The sequence below is a fragment of the Eriocheir sinensis genome, chromosome 14 (assembly GCF_024679095.1).
Source record: "Eriocheir sinensis breed Jianghai 21 chromosome 14, ASM2467909v1, whole genome shotgun sequence".
In the NCBI taxonomy this organism is placed as follows: domain Eukaryota; kingdom Metazoa; phylum Arthropoda; class Malacostraca; order Decapoda; family Varunidae; genus Eriocheir; species Eriocheir sinensis.
Window position 1 is genome coordinate 2,275,126 of NC_066522.1, and position 18,819 is coordinate 2,293,944.

At 40.4% G+C, this 18,819-nt stretch overlaps 1 protein-coding gene across 4 annotated transcripts in view; it reads right to left on the minus strand.

Moving 5' to 3' along the window:
- The window catches only part of LOC126998331 (mediator of RNA polymerase II transcription subunit 23-like), a 96,949-nt gene that overhangs the window by 58,630 nt on the left and 19,500 nt on the right, over positions 1 to 18,819 (minus strand). For all 4 annotated transcript variants that reach the window (XM_050859824.1, XM_050859826.1, XM_050859823.1 and 1 more), the window contains exons 9-13: positions 13,314 to 13,556; positions 13,086 to 13,206; positions 12,747 to 12,915; positions 12,247 to 12,352; positions 4,437 to 4,616 (exon numbers count right to left, since the gene is read on the minus strand). In XM_050859824.1, the coding sequence (XP_050715781.1) occupies positions 4,437 to 4,616; positions 12,247 to 12,352; positions 12,747 to 12,915; positions 13,086 to 13,206; positions 13,314 to 13,556 (819 nt within the window). The remainder of the gene's footprint in view (positions 1 to 4,436; positions 4,617 to 12,246; positions 12,353 to 12,746; positions 12,916 to 13,085; positions 13,207 to 13,313; positions 13,557 to 18,819) is intronic.

Sequence of the window (18,819 nt, forward strand, 5' to 3'; positions counted from 1 at the left end):
CATACTTCCATGCTTACATAAAACTGTCCCTAAATATTTAAAGTCAGTCACCTCCTCATTCTCTCTTCCCCCAGCCTTATCCTACACCTTGTTGTGCTCTCTGCTCTAACTCTGTATGGCTTTGCAAAATTAATGACCTGCTCTCTCACCCTTTCAAATACCATAACCTTACTCTTTCCAGCATATCACTCTCAGCTTTCTCCTTTTACACACCCTGTCAAACTCATCCACTATCCTATGGCCTATGGCACCAGTAGCCTTTCTTGGTAAATCCTGATGATCGGCCCCAGCCCGATGTGGCGCCGTCAAGTGTTTAGAGTGACGCCGTTTAATTGAATGAAACATTCATAGAGAGTAAGAAGATGCAGAAGAAGTGACAGTGGCCACACTCATAACTAGTATGCCGTCTGTTTTGTTTAATTACTGCCCCCCTGCTGAACACACTAAGCTTTATATTTTTTTTCAGTTGTTCAATTCCTTTGATCTTACTTGCTATTGGTGTATTAATACTTCACTCTCTCTTTAAGTTACTGTCTTCAACAACTTGTTTACAACTGTTTTAAAAAGCTTCTACTTCTGACATACATTCTTATGTTTGTTTACAGTTGTCAGCTGAGCAGCTGGTTGTAGTTATTATCAAATTTTTATTACCAGCTTTATATTTTTACCTGATTTTTATAGAAATCCCCATTTATTAGTATGACTATTGGTATGATATGCTTAACCCTTTCTATACGGTGACCCCTACGTCGGCGTCATGAAGCGCCAATGGAATATACGATGACGCCTATGTTGGCGTCATAATAACATTTTGTTTTAGTTGTTGCTGAGTGATCCTGTATTCTGTTCTGGCTGTACCTAAAGACTCCGTATATTGCCCTTGAGGTTGTGGATGACAAACCGCAGAAAATACCTGAAGCCTGTTCATTTTATGGCCAACTATTTTCTCTCTCTCTCTCTCTCTCTCTCTCTCTCTCTCTCTCTCTCTCTCTCACACACACACACACACACACACACACACACACACACACACCCCTCTGACCTTGAGGTGCTTAAAGCATTCCTCCTCACCATGTTTTCATCACATTATGGATTCAAAGCTCACCATGAAATACAATAAATAATTCCTTCAGTTTGGAAGCAACATGACTCCCACATGTGCCATTGATTCTCTCTCTCTCTCTCTCTCTCTCTCTCTCTCTCTCTCTCTCTCTCTCTCTCTCTCTCTCTCTCTCACACACACACACAAGCAAACAACTTATGAAACATTGGTGTGAGAAATATGTTCTAGTCAAGCAGGTGTGAGATAATAGCCTGTCCCCCTGTCCCGCCATGCCTCATTCATCTCTATGCTTGTGTGAAGTGCTTTATTTCTCCACACTCTAATTTCTCCTCTCACCTACATTTTTCCCCACAAGCCTATCGACTCATCAGTACTAAAATAAGGGAGTAAAATTCAGTGAATACATGATCAACATGGTACTGTATTTTAGTTCTGTTTATGTTTACGTATATTGTATGTACATGTATCAAAATTATTTGTGAATCTATGTTTGTCCTTGTGCACCATTTCATTCCTCATATGTTACTATATAATACATGATGATTATGTTTAGTTTTATGACTTAAATATACCATATTTGATGCCTTATAAGACGCACCAGTTTATAACATGCACCCCCATCTTGGGCTGTCATTTGAAAAAAAATAAAAATAAACGGGTTTAAACTATGAGTTTCTGGTGAAGATTTTTTGCCTGACATTCGTTGCCCTCACCACTAACAGGTCATTTTTAAAGTTTCATATGTATTCTGATCCTTACTAAATCCCAATATTTTACATTTAAAATGCTTGATATTTACTGGGACCTGCCAGAACTGGTCCTTCTTAGAGACTCGAGGCTACTGCTTTGAGGAGTTAACGAACAAACATCCGTTTTAATTTAAGTGCCAATGTACCACTAAAACTTCACTAGCCAGTAAATAAAAACTGAACCTTCACCTTATAAGATGCAGGGTGATTTTCTGGGTCTTTTTTTTCTGGAAAAAAAAGTGCGTCTTTAAGCCGTCAAATACGGTAGGTATAATCAGTTGTGGCGCTTAAAAATTGGCACGCACGGAAATCACGGATAGCCGTGTGCCACGCTTTCAGCGCCGCCGGCGCGAGGAGGTTAGCCCCTTCACTACAGCCAGGCAACAACAGCGCCCCGCGCCGTATCCGAGATTGTCACGCATGCCAAATTTCAAATGTCGCTATTGAATATAACAAGTTTTCAGCCATAAACTCAACATAATCATCATGTATTATATATGAAAACACGCAGAATTAAATGGGGCACGTAAAGAAACTCACTACGACCGGGCCAAAACAGCGCCCTGCGCCATATCCAGGATTGCCGCGCGCGCCAAATTTCAAATGTCGCTGTTGAATGTAACAAGTTTTCAGCCATAAACTCAACATAATCATTATGTATTATATATGAAAACATGCAGAATTAAATGGTGCACATAAAGAAGCATAAATTAATTGATAATTTTGAGATGTAAGCATATACATTGATAAAATAACTCATATATTGGCTAAAGCGCACCGGGACGCAGCATATGTGCGTCCTCGGATATGGTACAGGGCATGGAAGGACGCAGTATACGTGTCCTCATGTTGATGGGGTTAAGCACCTGAAATCGAAAAACAAAAGGGTGGACACTTTGCGACCGCTGCCAACAGAACATCCCTTGTTGACACATAATGCAAGTCTTCAGATAATTTATTTTAGTTAATTTCCTTGATGTGCTGCTTAACCCCTAAAGGGCGGGGGTGTAACATGAAATCAGTTCTCCCCATACAGCAATGTTCTCACACTTTCACGAAAATTACTCACTTTCCATTATCAATTTCACGGCTCTCCCTAAACCAGTAGCTTTAAATTTATGAGCATTCGCTTTATCCATCCTTTCTCTTTAATCTGCCACAAACCTGAAGCCTCTACGTCATGTGATGTTTCCGTGGTGACGTGATGACTTGCAGTAACTTTTAGCTCACAGCAAGCCTGTGTTCCCAGTGCTGCGTAGATTGTGGTTGGTGCAGTGTAGCTACAGCCCTCCCCCTCCACTGACTTAACCCAGCTACAAAGCCCCATCAACTAACTTTATATTCTTAACTAGATAACCCTGACGGGTGGCAGGATGCATCCCCAGGGGACTCAGAATCACTTCCACCATCACCATAATAAGATTGATCAACAGGATGGCCACCAAAGTGAGGTTGAACTATAACTGGACTCAGCCTTCCTGTTAAGACATGGGGTTGGAGTTCAACAATGTTGATGTCACTGTTTTCACCACTAACACCCCTTTTGAAGATGAAAAAGTCACTTTCAGCTCTCCCAATTGTGCTCACACTGAGAGTTCTTTTGGGAGCAAGAGAAGGTTTATGAGGAGTCAAGGGCGCTGGCTGTGGGCAATTGGGCAAGGAATCATAAGATGAAGATACAAAAAACTCTCCTTCTGCCATTGTTAGTCACAGAAACACAGATTGATATGGAGGAGTTGTGTGGCAGCCTAAGTCATGCTGACTCATAAATCCCTACGCAAATTTCAAAATTATGATGGAAAAAGGCAGACCGTAAAAACCCGTCACACGACCTTAACCCCTTCACTACAGCCGGGCCAAAACAGCACCCCGCGCCGTATTCGGGATCGTCGTGCACACCAAATTTCAAATGTTGCTACTGAATATAACAAGGTTTCAACCATAAACTCAACATAATCATCATGTATTATATATATGAAAACATGCAGAATTAAATGGTGCACATAAAGAAACGCACTATGGCCGGGCCAAAACAGCACCCCGCGCCGTATCCGTGATCGCCGTGTGCGCCAAATTTCAAATGTTGCTATTGAATATAACAACTTTTCAGCCATAAACTCAACATAATCATCATGTAATATTTATGAAAACATGCAGAATTAAATGGTGCACATAAAGAAACATAAACTAATGGATAATTTTGAGATGTAAGCATATATATATATATATAGATAAAATAACTTGTATATTAGCTAAAGCGAGCCAGGACGCAGTATGCGCATCCTCGGATATAGTACGGGGCACGTAAGGATGCAATATACGCGTCCTCGTGCTGAAGGGGTTAACCTGGCAGCCGGAAAAACCTGTCATCCGACCTTTAGGGATCAAACGTGCTGAACAAACTCTGGTAAAAGTCCAAAGCAGGTACTGAATATTGGCAACTGCCAGACCAAGCACTATAAACATCTGTGAATGCTGTTTCCCAGGACTGTGGCAATTTTCAATTCCCGGACTTTTGTGGTTCCTGAGTTGTTCCCCCCTATTACTCTGAGAAATTGAGGGTCGAGTGTATATCTTTAATGTAACATTCATGAGTCTCTGGTTTGGTTGGGAGTAGAGCCTACCTGTGCTATGTTGTGCACCAGACTCATCTTCACATGGACAGTGAGAGCATCCAGCAGTGTTATGGAGAGTGGTGCAGTGCTGCCATGAGCCACACAGTTGATGCCGGGCATTTGTACAGTTGACTTCTGGCTACCCTGGATACTTTCTGATAGGGTTAATATTGGCCTCTGAAAATACTCCTGGAATACAGAAAACAAGTTTGAGTTATATGGAGATCAATTTTGAGTTTAAGGTGAACTAAGTATCAAATCTTCTACATACAGTAGAATCTCCCCAATAATACCTAATTGGTGCCTGAAAAAGACCTTTACTAACCCGTAAAGCGTCGGCAAATATGACACCTTGTGATTTCGCAAGTGCCGGCCACATTTTTAATGTTTTTTTCTTGGCAAAAACAGTCTTAAATGATGAGAAAGGAATGGAAATGACAGTCATTGCACCCAGAACTGACTGGAAGTGGTATTATGGCGCACAAGATATTCTGTGCTTGAGTTAGCAGCTTAGTGAAACCTTATGTATATAGTTTTTTTGCTTCCTCTTTTTCTCACACTGCGAGCAATGAGTTGAGGATATGCATAACATCAATACTGTGTTGAGAGGAAAACAGCATCTCATATTTTAGCTTAAAAAAATTATAGTCACGAAAAAAGAAAAAAAAAAAAAAAATCCTATATGATTGGTTTTGCGTAATTGATTTTTCCTTTTCTGCAGCTGTCTGGGTGGACAATGTGTGTGTGTGTGTGCGCATTTACCTAGTTGTATTCACCTAGTTGTAGTTTTACAGGGCCTGGGCTGATACTCGTGTGGTCCTGTATCCGTATCTGTATTTGTCCAACTTTTCCTTAAAGCTTTGCACACTCTTCACTGATACTACATCCTCACTTAGTCTGTTCCAAACCTCTATATTTCTTTATATCTCTCAAGCATCTTCCTTTCCTCAATTTTTTACTGTGTCCTCTTGTGTTCCTGGTGTTTATTCCTTCTTTTAGTAATAACTCGTCATTATCTACTTCTTCCATTTTGCTCAATAATTTATAAATTTGTATTAGGTCTCCCCTTTCTCTTTTTTGTTCTAGTGTTGGTGGGTCCATCTCCTTTAATCTTTCTTCATATGTCAATTCCTCCACCTCTGGAACCATTTTTGTTGCCATCCTTTGTATTCTTTCAAGTTTTTTTATTTGTTTCTTCTTATGTGGAGACCACACCGCCTCCACATATTCCAATTTTGGCCTAATCATATCATCATATCCTTATCCACGTAGTGGAATGCTAATTCTATATCTCACCATATTATACGTATCACCGAATATCCAATTAACATGACTCTCAGGCTGTTGATTATTTTGTATTGTCACTCCCAGATCTCTCTCTTCTTGAACTTTCTTTAATATTTCTCCATTTCCCATTTTATATGTCCATTTTGGTCTCCCTTCACTCTTTCCCAATTCCATAAAATGACATTTCTTCACATGGAATTCCATCTCCCATTCAATACTCCATTTCCAAATCTTGTTCAGGTCATCTTGCAGAATTTCACAGTCTTTACTGTGTCTTATATGTTTTAGCAGTTTTGCATCGTCTGCAAACAGGCTCATATAACTGTTTACTCCCTCTGGCATATCATTTACATACTAGGAAAAGTATTGGTGCCAATACCGATCCCCGAGGCACTCCACTCTCTATAATTCTCCATTCCGATTTTATGTCCTTTACCACTGGTCTCATCTCTGTTCCCCTTAGGTAGCTTTCCATCCAGTTCTTCATTTTCCCTTTCAATCCTCCTTTATTTTTCAGCTTCCATAACAGTATGGAACTTTGTCAAACGCCTTCTTCAGGTCCAAGTAAACACAATCAACCCATCCGTCCCTTTCCTGTATTTTGTCTGTCACTCTTGAGTAAAAGCTCAGTAAGTTTGTTACACATGAGCACCCTTTTCTGAAGCCATATTGTTTACTTGTGATTATATTATGCTCTTCTAGAAATTTCGTCCATTGTTTCTTTATCACTTTCTCACATATTTTACATACTACACTGGTCAATGATACAGGTCTGTAGTTCAGGGGTTCTTCCTTCTTTCCACTTTTGTATATGGGGACCACTTCGGCCCTCCACCACTCCTTTGGCACTTCACCAGTTCTTATTGAGCATTTGATGATATCACATACCGGTTCAACCAGCTCATTTTTGCATTCTTTCAATATATAACCTGAGACTCCATCTGGTCCTACGGCTTTCCTCTCTTTCAGCTCCCCCATCATTTTATATATCTCCTCTTTATTTACTATGACTTCTTCCATATGAACATTTATCTTGTTTTCTTGTGGTCTGTTGAATTTTGATTCTTTTGTAAAAACTTGCTGGAACTTTTTGTTTAGTAGCTCAAGTCATGTCTTTAGGATCTTCGATTATCACATTCCCGTCACTCAATCTTTCTATTGTTTCCCTTAGTTTGATCTTACCATTTATGAATCTATAAAACAGTTTAGGTTGTTCCTTGCACTTTTCTACAATATTCTTTTCGTATCCTCTCTCTTCTTCTCTCCTTATTTTCACGTATTCATTTTTGCTACCTTAAAATCTTCTTTATTCCTTTGGTTTTTATTTCTTTTCAATCTTTTCCATGCTTTGTCTCTTTTTCTTTTGCCTTAGCACATTTTGCATTAAACCAGTCCTTTTTTCCTTTTTCTTTAGGTTTGTATTCTGGTACAAATTCCATAACTCCTGATTTATACGCCTCCATGAAGATATCATACTTTTCTTGCACTTCACTTGTTCTCTTCAACTCATCCCAGTCCAGCTCTCCATAGTATTTCCTGAGATTTTCCACATATGCCTTCCTATAGTTTAACCTGTTTCTTTTATATGATTCATCCCCTTCACTTCCTTCCTCCTCTGTTTCCATCTCTATTATCATGTGGTCACTCTTACCTAGGGGGCACCCATACCTTAATTAATTCATCAAGTGCATTCCCTTTGTTAACACCAGGTCCAGTCTCGCCAGTTCGTCTTCACTTCTATATCTTGTGTTTTCCTTCACCCATTGCATCATCAAGTTTTCCATCGTCAATCTTAAAAACCTTTCCCCCCATGCCGTTTCACTACCTCCACTTTCAAACAGCTCCCAATTTACCTCCGTACACTTAGTTAAAATCACCAACTAAGAGGACTCATTTGTTTGCCTTGAGTAGTCTACTTAAACTCTGGATGGTATCTTCAATCATGGTCTCATATTCTTCTTTACTCCTTGAGTTAGTTCTTGGTGGTACGTAAGTTGCTATAATCATCATCCTTTCTCCGTTTTTTGTTCTCCAGATTTACAGTCACTATTTCCGCCTTTCCTTCTCCATATACAGGTAGCTCTCGATTTACGCGAGTTTGGTTTACGCGTTTTTTAAATAACGCAGGGTCCAAAATCCAAAGAAATGTTTAATTTACATGTTTTTTCACTTATACGCGATATTTTATGGAGTGGTCACCAGATGTCTCACACAATTGGACTCACACGGCGCCACAGCCACACAGCTGAGCTCAGTTCTTCCTGCATGCCACTTGAACAACAATACAGTACCCACGCTGCCACGCTACTCAACAATAGGGGTGGGCAGGTACCGGTACCAGTACTGGTACTAACGGTACCAGCTATACGGTACGGTACCAGTACCAGACTGCTCGGTACTGGTACCAATACTATCCAGTCGCTCATGGTGTCCCTCATTTCTTCCTCACACGAGTGAGGCTGAGACTGAGTGCCTGAGTGGATATTTCGGTGATATGGATATTCTCTCTCTCTCTCTCTCTCTCTCTCTCTCTCTCTCTCTCTCTCTCTCTCTCTCTCTTAACTAAATGAAGTGAATATTTATTTCTCGATAGAAACCTACCTCTTGTTTGATTTACATTGTTTTTGATTTACGCGAACTCTTCAAGGACACAATACTCGCGTAAATCGAGAGTTACCTGTACTACTTATTTTACTAATAACTACTTCCTCATCATTATCATCACTCCTCCACCACCTTTGGTCTATCTATTTTTTCTCCATACACTGTACAGTACCCTCTCGAGTTTCGCATTCGCTTCGTTCCGAAGGTATAGCGCTAAACTCGAGAATCGTGAAACTCAAGGTATTGAAAACACTGAAAAAGCGCTTGTTTGTTCCGACCTGTGGAGATTTTTTTTTTTTTTTTACATGTGACCTGTGGTGCCTTTAGACTATCCATCTGGGCCTGATGGTCGGCCCCGGGCCCGTCATTGCGCAGGCAGCTGTTTATAATGGCGCCATTATAACTGGCTTCTGTTGCCCCCCGGAGCTCACTTTTTTCCTCCTTTACTCCTTTGTTATCTCAAAATACGTACTTGGAAAAAGGAAGAAAACAGGAAAAAAGAACGGGTCATTCCTCTCCACATCCTTCTCATTTCACCTTCTGTGTGTGTGTGACACGTATGGACATGACCTGACCTAGTCAGGTAATGTCCTGACCAATGCCCTGACTTGACTCTCCTTTCTGACCCTCTGTCCTCACACCCTTCTCCTTTCTCCTTGTTTTCATCCTGTCTATATCACCTTTCACGAGAGGGGCTCATAACCAGTGAAGCTACACACCTCCTCCTGAGTCGTGGGCTCGCGTGGTATTGAGGCTGCGCCGAGTTGAACCAAACGCGACAGGGAGGAGGCGGCGGGAAGTTCAAATGCGGTTAACGTGTTAATAAGTCTCTCTCTCTCTCTCTCTCTCTCTCTCTCTCTCTGCCATAGCCACAATGTTTGGAGGAAATCGTCCAGTGTGATAGTGCCTTTTAAGGTAGCGTGCGTGACGCCGATGGTAAGTAGGTGTGACCTGTACATGTCAAAGCAGCGCGAAACTCGGGGTGATAATGCGCGAAAGTCGGGATGGTAAGAATTGAGGACTGACCACGAAACTCGAGGATCACAAAACTCGGATAGCGCGAAACTCGAGAGGGTACTGTAGTTATTATCAAACACTATTTGGGTGACCTCATTAAGTTTAGTTTCTGTTAAGCATACAATCTTGGGCACTTTTACCTGTAGGTAGTCTTGTAATTCCAATTTACTAGATATTATCCGGTCTACATTCGTATACATCACACTTAATCCCTTATTTGTTTCAATCTTGTCTAGCTTCTGCTATATTTCGGCTTTTCCCTTATGTACCATTTCTTGACTCAATCTCCCAGAACTCTCCAAAAAAAAACTCTTTTTCCTCTTCAGATCGTGCATTATTCCTTTCTTTTGCCTCTGCTAGAAGTTCATTCCATTTCTTCCTTTCTTCTTCATTTTTATTTTTATTTATATATATTTCCTTACATTCTTCTATTTCCCTTAACTTAGTTGTTATATCACTGACGCTTTACAGGTTAACAAAACATTTGTGACATTGAAATTCATGTGTAAAGAATTAATTGATGTCATCTTTCCAGGATTTTCACCTATTTTTCCCATTTTAACCCCTCCTATCATTAACCTTTTAGATAAAAAAAAGGCCTAGGTAATTGAAATGACATGAGTAATATTAAATTTACAGTGAAGGAGCTAACAAGGTTTTGGGTATTATGATTGTTCCAAGGCTTCCACACAGAGGTTATTGCAGTGAACACCTCGTCCCAAGGATTCTGAAAGACTAGACTTGCCCTGTCCTTATGATAGCCCCTCTTACCTGGCTCAGCCATTTCTGTTAACGCATCATCAATATATGTAAAAGCAACAACTGGCTATAAGGGTGAATCTATCACACATCACATACACCACTTCAATCCACAGAACATAAGAATTTTTTGGTATTGGGTGACCTGGCCACAACCAATATAAAGGCTATATCACAGTGCACAAAGCATTGTCTGTGACTCCTGACCAACATATGCAAATCAATGGTAAAAAATCTGAATGGGGCAGTGTTACGAGTGGAGTCCCACAGGGGTGAGTGCTGGGTCCGCTGCTTTTTATTATTTACATCAATGACTTGGACACAGGAATTAGTAGTGATGTCAGTAACTTTCCAGATGATACCAAGATTGGTAGAGTAATCCAATCATACAGGGATGCTAGCGTTCTCCAGGATGAGCTTGACAGACTATATAATTGGGCAGGGAAGTGGCAGATGGAATTCAATGAGTGCAGGTAGGAGTAACCCCTCACACAATTACTCTTTAAATGACACTCCTCTAAACAGGTCTGGGTGTGAGAGACTTAGGAGTCCTAGTGAGCGATGACCTCCATCCTAGGGCCCAATGCATTCAGGCTAAAAATCAGACAGAGTACTGGGTTTCATCTTTAGGAGCGTAAGCAATAGGAGCACTGAAGTCATCCTAAAACTTTACTTAGCACTAGTTAGACCCCATCTCGATTATGCAGTTCAGTTCTGGTCCCCCTATTAAAGAATGGATATCAAGATGTAAGAATCTGTACAAAGGAGGATGACAAGGATGATTAAAGGGGTGAGAAACTTGCCTTGTGAAGATAGACTGAAGCATTTAAATCTACACTCGCTAGAAAGGCAAAGGTTGCGAGGAGGCCTGATCGAAGTCTATAAATGGATGAAGGACTTTAATAACAGGGATGTCCGTAAGATTTTGGTAGTAAAAGAGCCATGTAAGACACGTAGCAATGGTTTTAAGTTAGACAAATTCGGATTCAGCAAAGACATAGGCAAGAATTGGTTCACCAATAGAGTGGTAGATGAATGGAATAGGCTTGACAGCCATGTTATGGGTGCAAATACCATAGATACATTCAAGAAGAGGTTAGATAAAGTCATGGATAGTGAGGTAAGGTGGGGATGAGAGTACAGGAGCTGACTTGTATAGGCCAACCGGCCTCTTGCAGACTCCTTAGTTCTTATGTTCTTATCAATGAATGGTACAAAACACGTACAGTGCACATGGCCAAACTGGGAATGGTCGTATTAAGCAGATTAGTACAGAGAACTATCAAGAAATCACACAAGGTTGTTTTTCCATTACATTTGAGTTGGGAGTCACAGATGATAATCTGTGATGCATTGTGGGTATATCAATGCTCAGTGAACTATCCTTAGTCTTTTATTCTTGGTTGTGGCTGAGTCACTGCTCAGAAGTTCTCACACTTTGTAATTTAAAGTGGTGGATGTGCTGCTATGTTATATTTTTGCCTCTATAACCAGTAGTTGTGAGGGTTGAGGATTTGACACGTTTAATGATGTGCTGACAGAAGTGGGTGAGCCAGGCGTGAGGGACCAAAGTGAAGATGGGGCCAGGGGTATGCCACTAAAGCCTTCAAGTGTAAACCTCATAATCAAAACTGAACATCTCATTAAATCATTTAAAGTGATTCTCGTCTCCGTTCAATAACAATTTCTAGTACCATAAACCAGATAAAAAAAATTAATAGGAAAGGATCAAATAAGAAAAATATATGCAAATCCTGGGGCAGCGGCATCAATAATCCCTTTATATATGTATCCTTGACCATGTCCTGACATTGTCCAGGAAATAAGTCTGACAAGTTATCAAACAATCAAACAACACTATCCTATGTGGGCCCAGATGTTTCCTTCTAGCAAAAAATATGTTGTTTGAAAGAATGCAATGTTATTGTAGATACAAGTATCTATTCTAGCTTCCTATTATTGTTGAAAACATTATTTTGGAAATCATTACTGGCAAGATCTAATTGTACTAATGCTTTTACATTTTTACATCAATGTAAATCTATTTCCTCAATTAGGTATGGGTAAATCTAGGGATAAAGAACAAAACTCTTAATCAGGAAGGAAAACAGTACATATACCCAACTAAATATGCCATTACAAATTTTGTTACCTGGTTTGTAGAATATGCATTGACTAGGAGAGCAATTCTGTAGTCAGGAGGGGCACCAGCAGTGATAAGTGGAAGCTGAGGGTTATGTGCCAAATTCTGTAGAAATCTGCAGAGAAAAAATGAAAAAGTCTGATGATAATATATACAGAACAAAATGCATGTTAGAAGGATCAGATAATTACAAAAGCATACCCATTTTTTTGTAAAAGTATACTAGTATGACTATAGATATGAAATTCAGTGCATGAAAGGTTTATTAAGGTTGTGAAAAAGGACAATAAAAAAATATGGCAGTGAAATGAAGGTGATACCTACAGCACTAGAGTCTTGTTCCCCAAGAGACAAACTTGTATTGATCTTTATTATTAGCTACATGAACGAAGTGATCAGGGTATTCATATTTTTACACACATATTATCCATAAGAATGAAAGGATGGAGAGAACAATTCTCTCTGCAAGAAGAAAACTACCAATTCAATGTTAAAACAAGTGAACGTACTCATGATGATTCTTAAAAACTGTAGGAAGGGAGCGTGGTGTTTTGATGTTGTCAGCCTGGGCCTTCTTTAGAATGTGCATCAGGATACACATGGCAGACATCTGCATGGCACACTGGGGGTCAGTGTAGTCTGGTACAGTAAGAGGATCTTGCTCTGGATACAAAACCTCTGGAAAAAAAAAAAAAAAAAAAAAAAAAAAAACATGAGATCAACTTTTAAAGTTTTTGATGAATCATGATGAAAATTTCACATTTAAGAAACTATCTTCATGTGATACAATCAAGAAACTTGAAATCATGATATGGTTCCTGTCATGAGCAATGCATATTATGACTTACCGATTAGTCTCAGAACAGGAAGAAAATCGGAGAACTGATTCTTCTGTATACTACCAGAGAGGAACTGGAGCAACACCCACATCAGATGATCTCGTCCTTGGTGAGTACTTTTACCTTTCAACTAAGAGTAAAGAAATAATGCTAATATTTTTGTTTCAGTTTGATATGTACAGTTTCTCCACTATGAATACCAATAAATGAGAAAACAATAATGGAATACACAATTACCTTTTCATGTAGTCTGAGGACAAGAGATGGAAATGAAATAAGTTGGAAGAGGACAAAGTAAATGAGGAGAGAAGATAGGTGGGCACAGGAGCATGGACTGTGGTCAAGAGGGGTAGGCAGGGAGCCATTGGTGGTGTTACTGGCAGGGTTGCTGTTGGGAGACTCAATGTGACTGCAGTCTTCAAGGGCAGACACCATCAGTTCCACCAGCTGTTCCTCCAAGGCAATGCATCGTTGCTTTTGCTGCAAATACAAGGGTAATCAACAAATTATTATTATTAACTGCCATCATGCCTGATATTATTAATCAATATTGATGAGGAAACATGCACCACAAACAAAACTAGTATGTGAAAACAGCCTCTCTATCACCTGCTTCTGTGCTGTGTTTTTAAGTAGTCTTTGTGTGTTCCAGTGACTTGACTAGAGGATGGGTAAAGGATCTCTGCATCTTTTCCCTCAACCCTAGATTATAAAAATCTTGATGCTCAGAACCGATACCCAAATGTATTTTCACAAATAATTATCTGAAGGTCTTTGGTATTATATACATAAATATAAGCTAGTGAAAATTACTTCCATGCTATTCTAGACTTTGGTATTATAGGTACAGTAATACCTCAGTTTACGAGTGCCTTACTTTACGAGTGTTTTGATTTATGAGCAAAAGAAAATCGCTAAAAATGCCTTGGTTTCTGAGCAGTGACTTGGCGTATGAGGATCCTGTTTGTAAAAGCCGAAGACACGAACGTGGGTTCCCTTTGTTCGCTGCAAGACGAGAGTGTACAGAGCAGAAAACAATGGGAATGGGTTCTCAGTCCACATTGAGCACTTGCAGAGGTAGCACCTGCGTGCTCGTGTCCACTTACATTTGTGCTCTAGTGTGCAATCTCTGTGTTTTCAGCAATACAGTGTGCATTTGCTTTGGTTTGTGAGCAAAATTCTGGAATGAATTAAGCTCATAAACCGAGGTATGACTGTGTATAAATTAATGAAAATTAACCTTAACAAGCTTTTACTTCTTGGTGGTGTCTACCAACCCTAAAGACAAGTGTCTTTCTGCCTAGTCCTACTCTAATTCCTTCCAGCTGGTTTTAAGTATTAACCCTTTCATTGCTAAATGCTCGCAGCGAGCAATATAGCGACATTTTTGCATAGCTTCACCTATCACATGACTGATATTTTGACCAAATAGTTGTAAATTTTGCAGTTGGCAATGCTGCCCTGCCAGCACCCCACCATCAAGAGATCTACAGTAGTTGCCTTACGGCTGACCATCGTGCACGTATAAATGTATGTCTTCATAGGCAACACCCCCTGAACATGCCCATACATTCGCAGGAGAGGCTTACATTACCGAATCATATAGATCTTGGCCTCCTCTTTCCAATGGTGTTTTTGTTTTTTAGCTGTGATGAATAGTTTTTGAGATACAGAGGTTAAAAGAGCGAGCATTAGCGTCACTTGCTGGCGGTGCTAAAAGCTTGCTGCGAGTGCCAGTTGCACTCACAGCAAAAAACACCCCCTGAACGTGCCTGTACGTTTGCTGGAGAGGCTTACATAACAGAATCTTATAGAACTTGGCCTCCTCTTTCCAATGTTTTTTTTGTTTTGTAGTTGTGATGAAGTTTTTGAGATACAGCGGTTAAAAGAGATCCCCTTTCCCCACTGGGGTGCCCGAGTGCGCATGAGGGGATAGTCTCGTTGTGAGCGCTTAGCAAGGAAAGAGTTTGGCGTTTGGCGGCGCCTCGCCGCCAAAAATGGGTATTTTTCACAATTTCAGCCAAATTTTAAAAGTTACCCCAAAAAATAGCTGAACATGTCACACATTCCCTGCGAAAGTTTGGCAGCTGTACAACAATTCTTTCCCTTTCAAATAAATTGCTTTGTATTACTAATTTCATGGTCCCCTAACTGCAGAAACCTTCGTTTTCTGTAGAATACTCATATATGTTTCATTATCCCTTCTTTTGTCCGATTTTTCCCCTTTTTTTACGATAAGCGTGTCAACATACAACTGGCAAAATTCTAATGGCAGGCAGCAAGCCTCGGAGGGTGTGGTTGAATGAATCAGTCAATCAGTCACTGAGTGCATCACGAGCGCTCATCAGAGATACACTTGTACTTTGCCAAGCTTTGAAGCTCAGGAAAAGAAAAGGAGAAGCCCAAAAGAAAAGAAAGTAACGAAGAAAAAGCAACAGGAGGCATCCACAGAACATTACAGCCCAGGAGATATCTAGTGCGTGCACACAGACAGACACGCCAGGGTTGCCAGGTTGGCGGGTTTCCCGCCAAATGTGGCAGTTTTGTATCTTCACTGGCGGGCTGGCGTTTTCTTGGCGGATTTCTGTCGTGCTTGGCGATTTTTTGGCGTCTTTTTTTGTCTCCAGTGTATTTCAAATTATCCTTATTATTATATCAAAATGATTTTTGAGGTTATGATTCATAAAACATGTACTTGACTGACGAGCGTCGAGAAGAATGTTCGCACTCAGCTGCTAATGATGATCCTTGCCCGCCCTCACAGCCAGAGTCAGGTCACTCCCTGCCCGCGACCTCTCCCCACTAATGATCCCTGTCTCCCCCTTCCTTCTCCGTCTCCCTTCCCTTTCCCTCTCCTTGCCCTTGCTCACGTCAGGTTAAGAGGGGGGGGGCTAATTTTATTGTCAATCAAGGCCACCTGCACTAGGCCTTCCGGAAGTGAATATCCATATATGTTTATGATATGCGGACATGTTAATAAACAACTCCTGAGTCGTGATACGGCATTTATTGCCAAGAATTTGTGCCGACATCATCAATGTTAGCCTTTTTCACTCAAGTCATATACCATATAGGACGTGACCCTGAATTATAAAACTATAGAGGAAAATAGTTGTAGTTATAGGTATAAGCTAAAGATAAATTTGTATCTCTCTCCTATTGCACAGCACAATTCTTGAGGTAACATTTTATTTATTGTCATTAATAGCCTAATTGTAATTAATATATTTGTTTCTTTTGTGGGTAATTAGTAGGTATATGGCATTGTTTATAAATTATAAGGTATTTCTCCCTTGGGGTATATCCCCAACGAAAAGAAAAAAAAAAAAGTATTTGTGTAAAATGTTGATGCTATTGTTTTAGGTTTACATATATGTTTATTTTAGAAAAAAATGTTCTGGATTATGAAAAAGTCTACGGATTATGATAAAGTCTGCGTATGATGCCTTAACCCGTAAACTGCACCAGACATCTCAAGATGCTATGAGTTAGACTGCGCCAGACATCTTAAGATGACACATGTTCCAAAGTGAATATTTATATTTCCTGCGATGCCAAAGTATATTCCAATGAACCTCGTGTGGCAGCATCATCCCTCTTTCGCACCATGTAGTCACCATCGTCATATTAGTTGCCCTTTAGCAGCCATGGAGAGTAGAATTATGTCATCTACTGATGCCAACCAGTCTCATATAGCTCCTGCGGTCGTGATCGAGGGGGAGGCATGGGAGGGGGTAAAAAGAAAGTATTGGTAAAGAGAAAGATTGTAGTAGACAAATTTGAAAGAGACAGTGATTCAGATTGCATTCAACCATCAGATTCAGCTGGTCTGAGTAAGCATGGCAAGCGTGAGCATGCTTCTGGCCCTCAAGGTCACAGACACGCTGCCTCTCCAACAGTGTGGAAAGTTACTAGCTAGCCTAGTCACTCACTGACACCATCATCACTATCCGATGATTCAGAGTGGCAGAAAGATGAGGAAAATGACAGTGGGGGTATAAGAGAAGACTCAGCTAATGAACTGAGTGAGGGAGGGGTGTCAGCTGGGATGGGAGAGGAGAGGGAGGCAGAGGGAGAGCGGGAGCCTCAGAGACGCAAGACAACGCGTACTCCATTTGTCTGGTCTGATGGATCAGATTTTGTGCCAGACATTCATAACTTTGACAAGAATATTGCTGGTGTGACTAATGACTGGCCTCTTGATAATGAAGCGCAAGAGGTTGATTATCGAAATTGACAAAGTGATGTTTCCTGTGATATATTTTGTTTGTTGTAACTGGAATGAATAATTAGTGGCAAGAGAATGTTCAGACGTGACTGTGTGTCATCTTCCCTCTGCCACCGTCCTATCTACCCTGTCACTACCAGCGCTCCCAAGGTCGCCTCACATCCACAACCTTTATCCCGCCATCATTGCCACATTAGGTGAATTATTGTTTTTTTTTTTGCACTATTTGGTGCTCAAAATGTCTCTCTTGGGTGTTGTAATACTAAAAATTGCTTTCCAGCAGGTTATTGTTTTGCCATTTATTGCACACCCAGGAGCTATTCCCGAATCTTAATTGCGCAGTTTATGGGTTAATATTATTATTATTATTATTATTATTATTATTTTTTTTTTTTTTTGTGTGTGTGTGTGTGTGTGTGTGTGTGTGTGGTGGTGGTGGTGGTGGTGAAGCAAATTGGTCTGGCGGGATTTGGCGGTTTTCGGGGAAGGATGTGGCGGGTTGTAAGTCCCCGACCTGGCAACTCTGAGACACACACACACACACACATAAAAGCAGCATTTACATATTTAGATGAAGAAATGGTGAAGAAACTAATAACATCGATGATACGTCCAAGACTGGAATATGCAGCATTAGTGTGGTCACCTAGATTGAAGAAAGAAATTAGAAAGTTGGAAAGAATACAAAGAGCAGGGACTAAATTACCAGAAACTCTGAGAGAACAAACTTATGAAGAAAGACTGGAGAAATTGGGACTAACAACACTGGAGAGCAGAAGAGAGAGAGGAGACCTAATAGCATTGTACAGGACTGTCATGATTTCCTTATTCCAAGAATAGCCCATAGAAAATACTGTGGAAGTCCCTGCCATTTTATTTAGAGAGCGAGAAAGAAGTCCCTAGAAGGCGGGAAATTTTCACCTACCCAGACCCAGACCCAGGCAGGCAGGAGCAAGAGCTTATTCAAATCATATTCATTTATTGCTGCCAAAGCTGAACTATGCGTGGAATGCATGACCCACTATTACTTAGTGCATGGCTAGCGGCAAATAATGAAAATGGTATTAACTCTCATAATAATAAATTAGTTTCTCCAAAGCTAAAGCTTAATCATTTCAAGGAAGGTGATAAGATTGAGATATTTACAGCACAGTTTGAGGAAGCTGCTAATTTAATGCAGTATGATGAGGTCACCAAGTGTGTGCAATTCATGAGTTTGTTTGAAGATAAAGCTTTGGAGTTGATTCATAGATTGGATGAGGACTCTCGTGAGTATAAGGATATGAAGGAGGCATTATTGGCAGCTTATGGAATGTCAGTTGATGATTTACAGAAACAGTTTTCCTCAGCCTCCATAAATGATGATGAGACAGCAATTCAATTTGCTGCTCACCTCAAGGGGTACTTAGAGCAATGGCTCAAGAAAGACGGTGCTGAGGAGACAATTGAAGGTGTGAAGGAGCTAATATTGCGTGCGCAGTACGTAAAACAACAACAAAAACAAGATGAAGATCA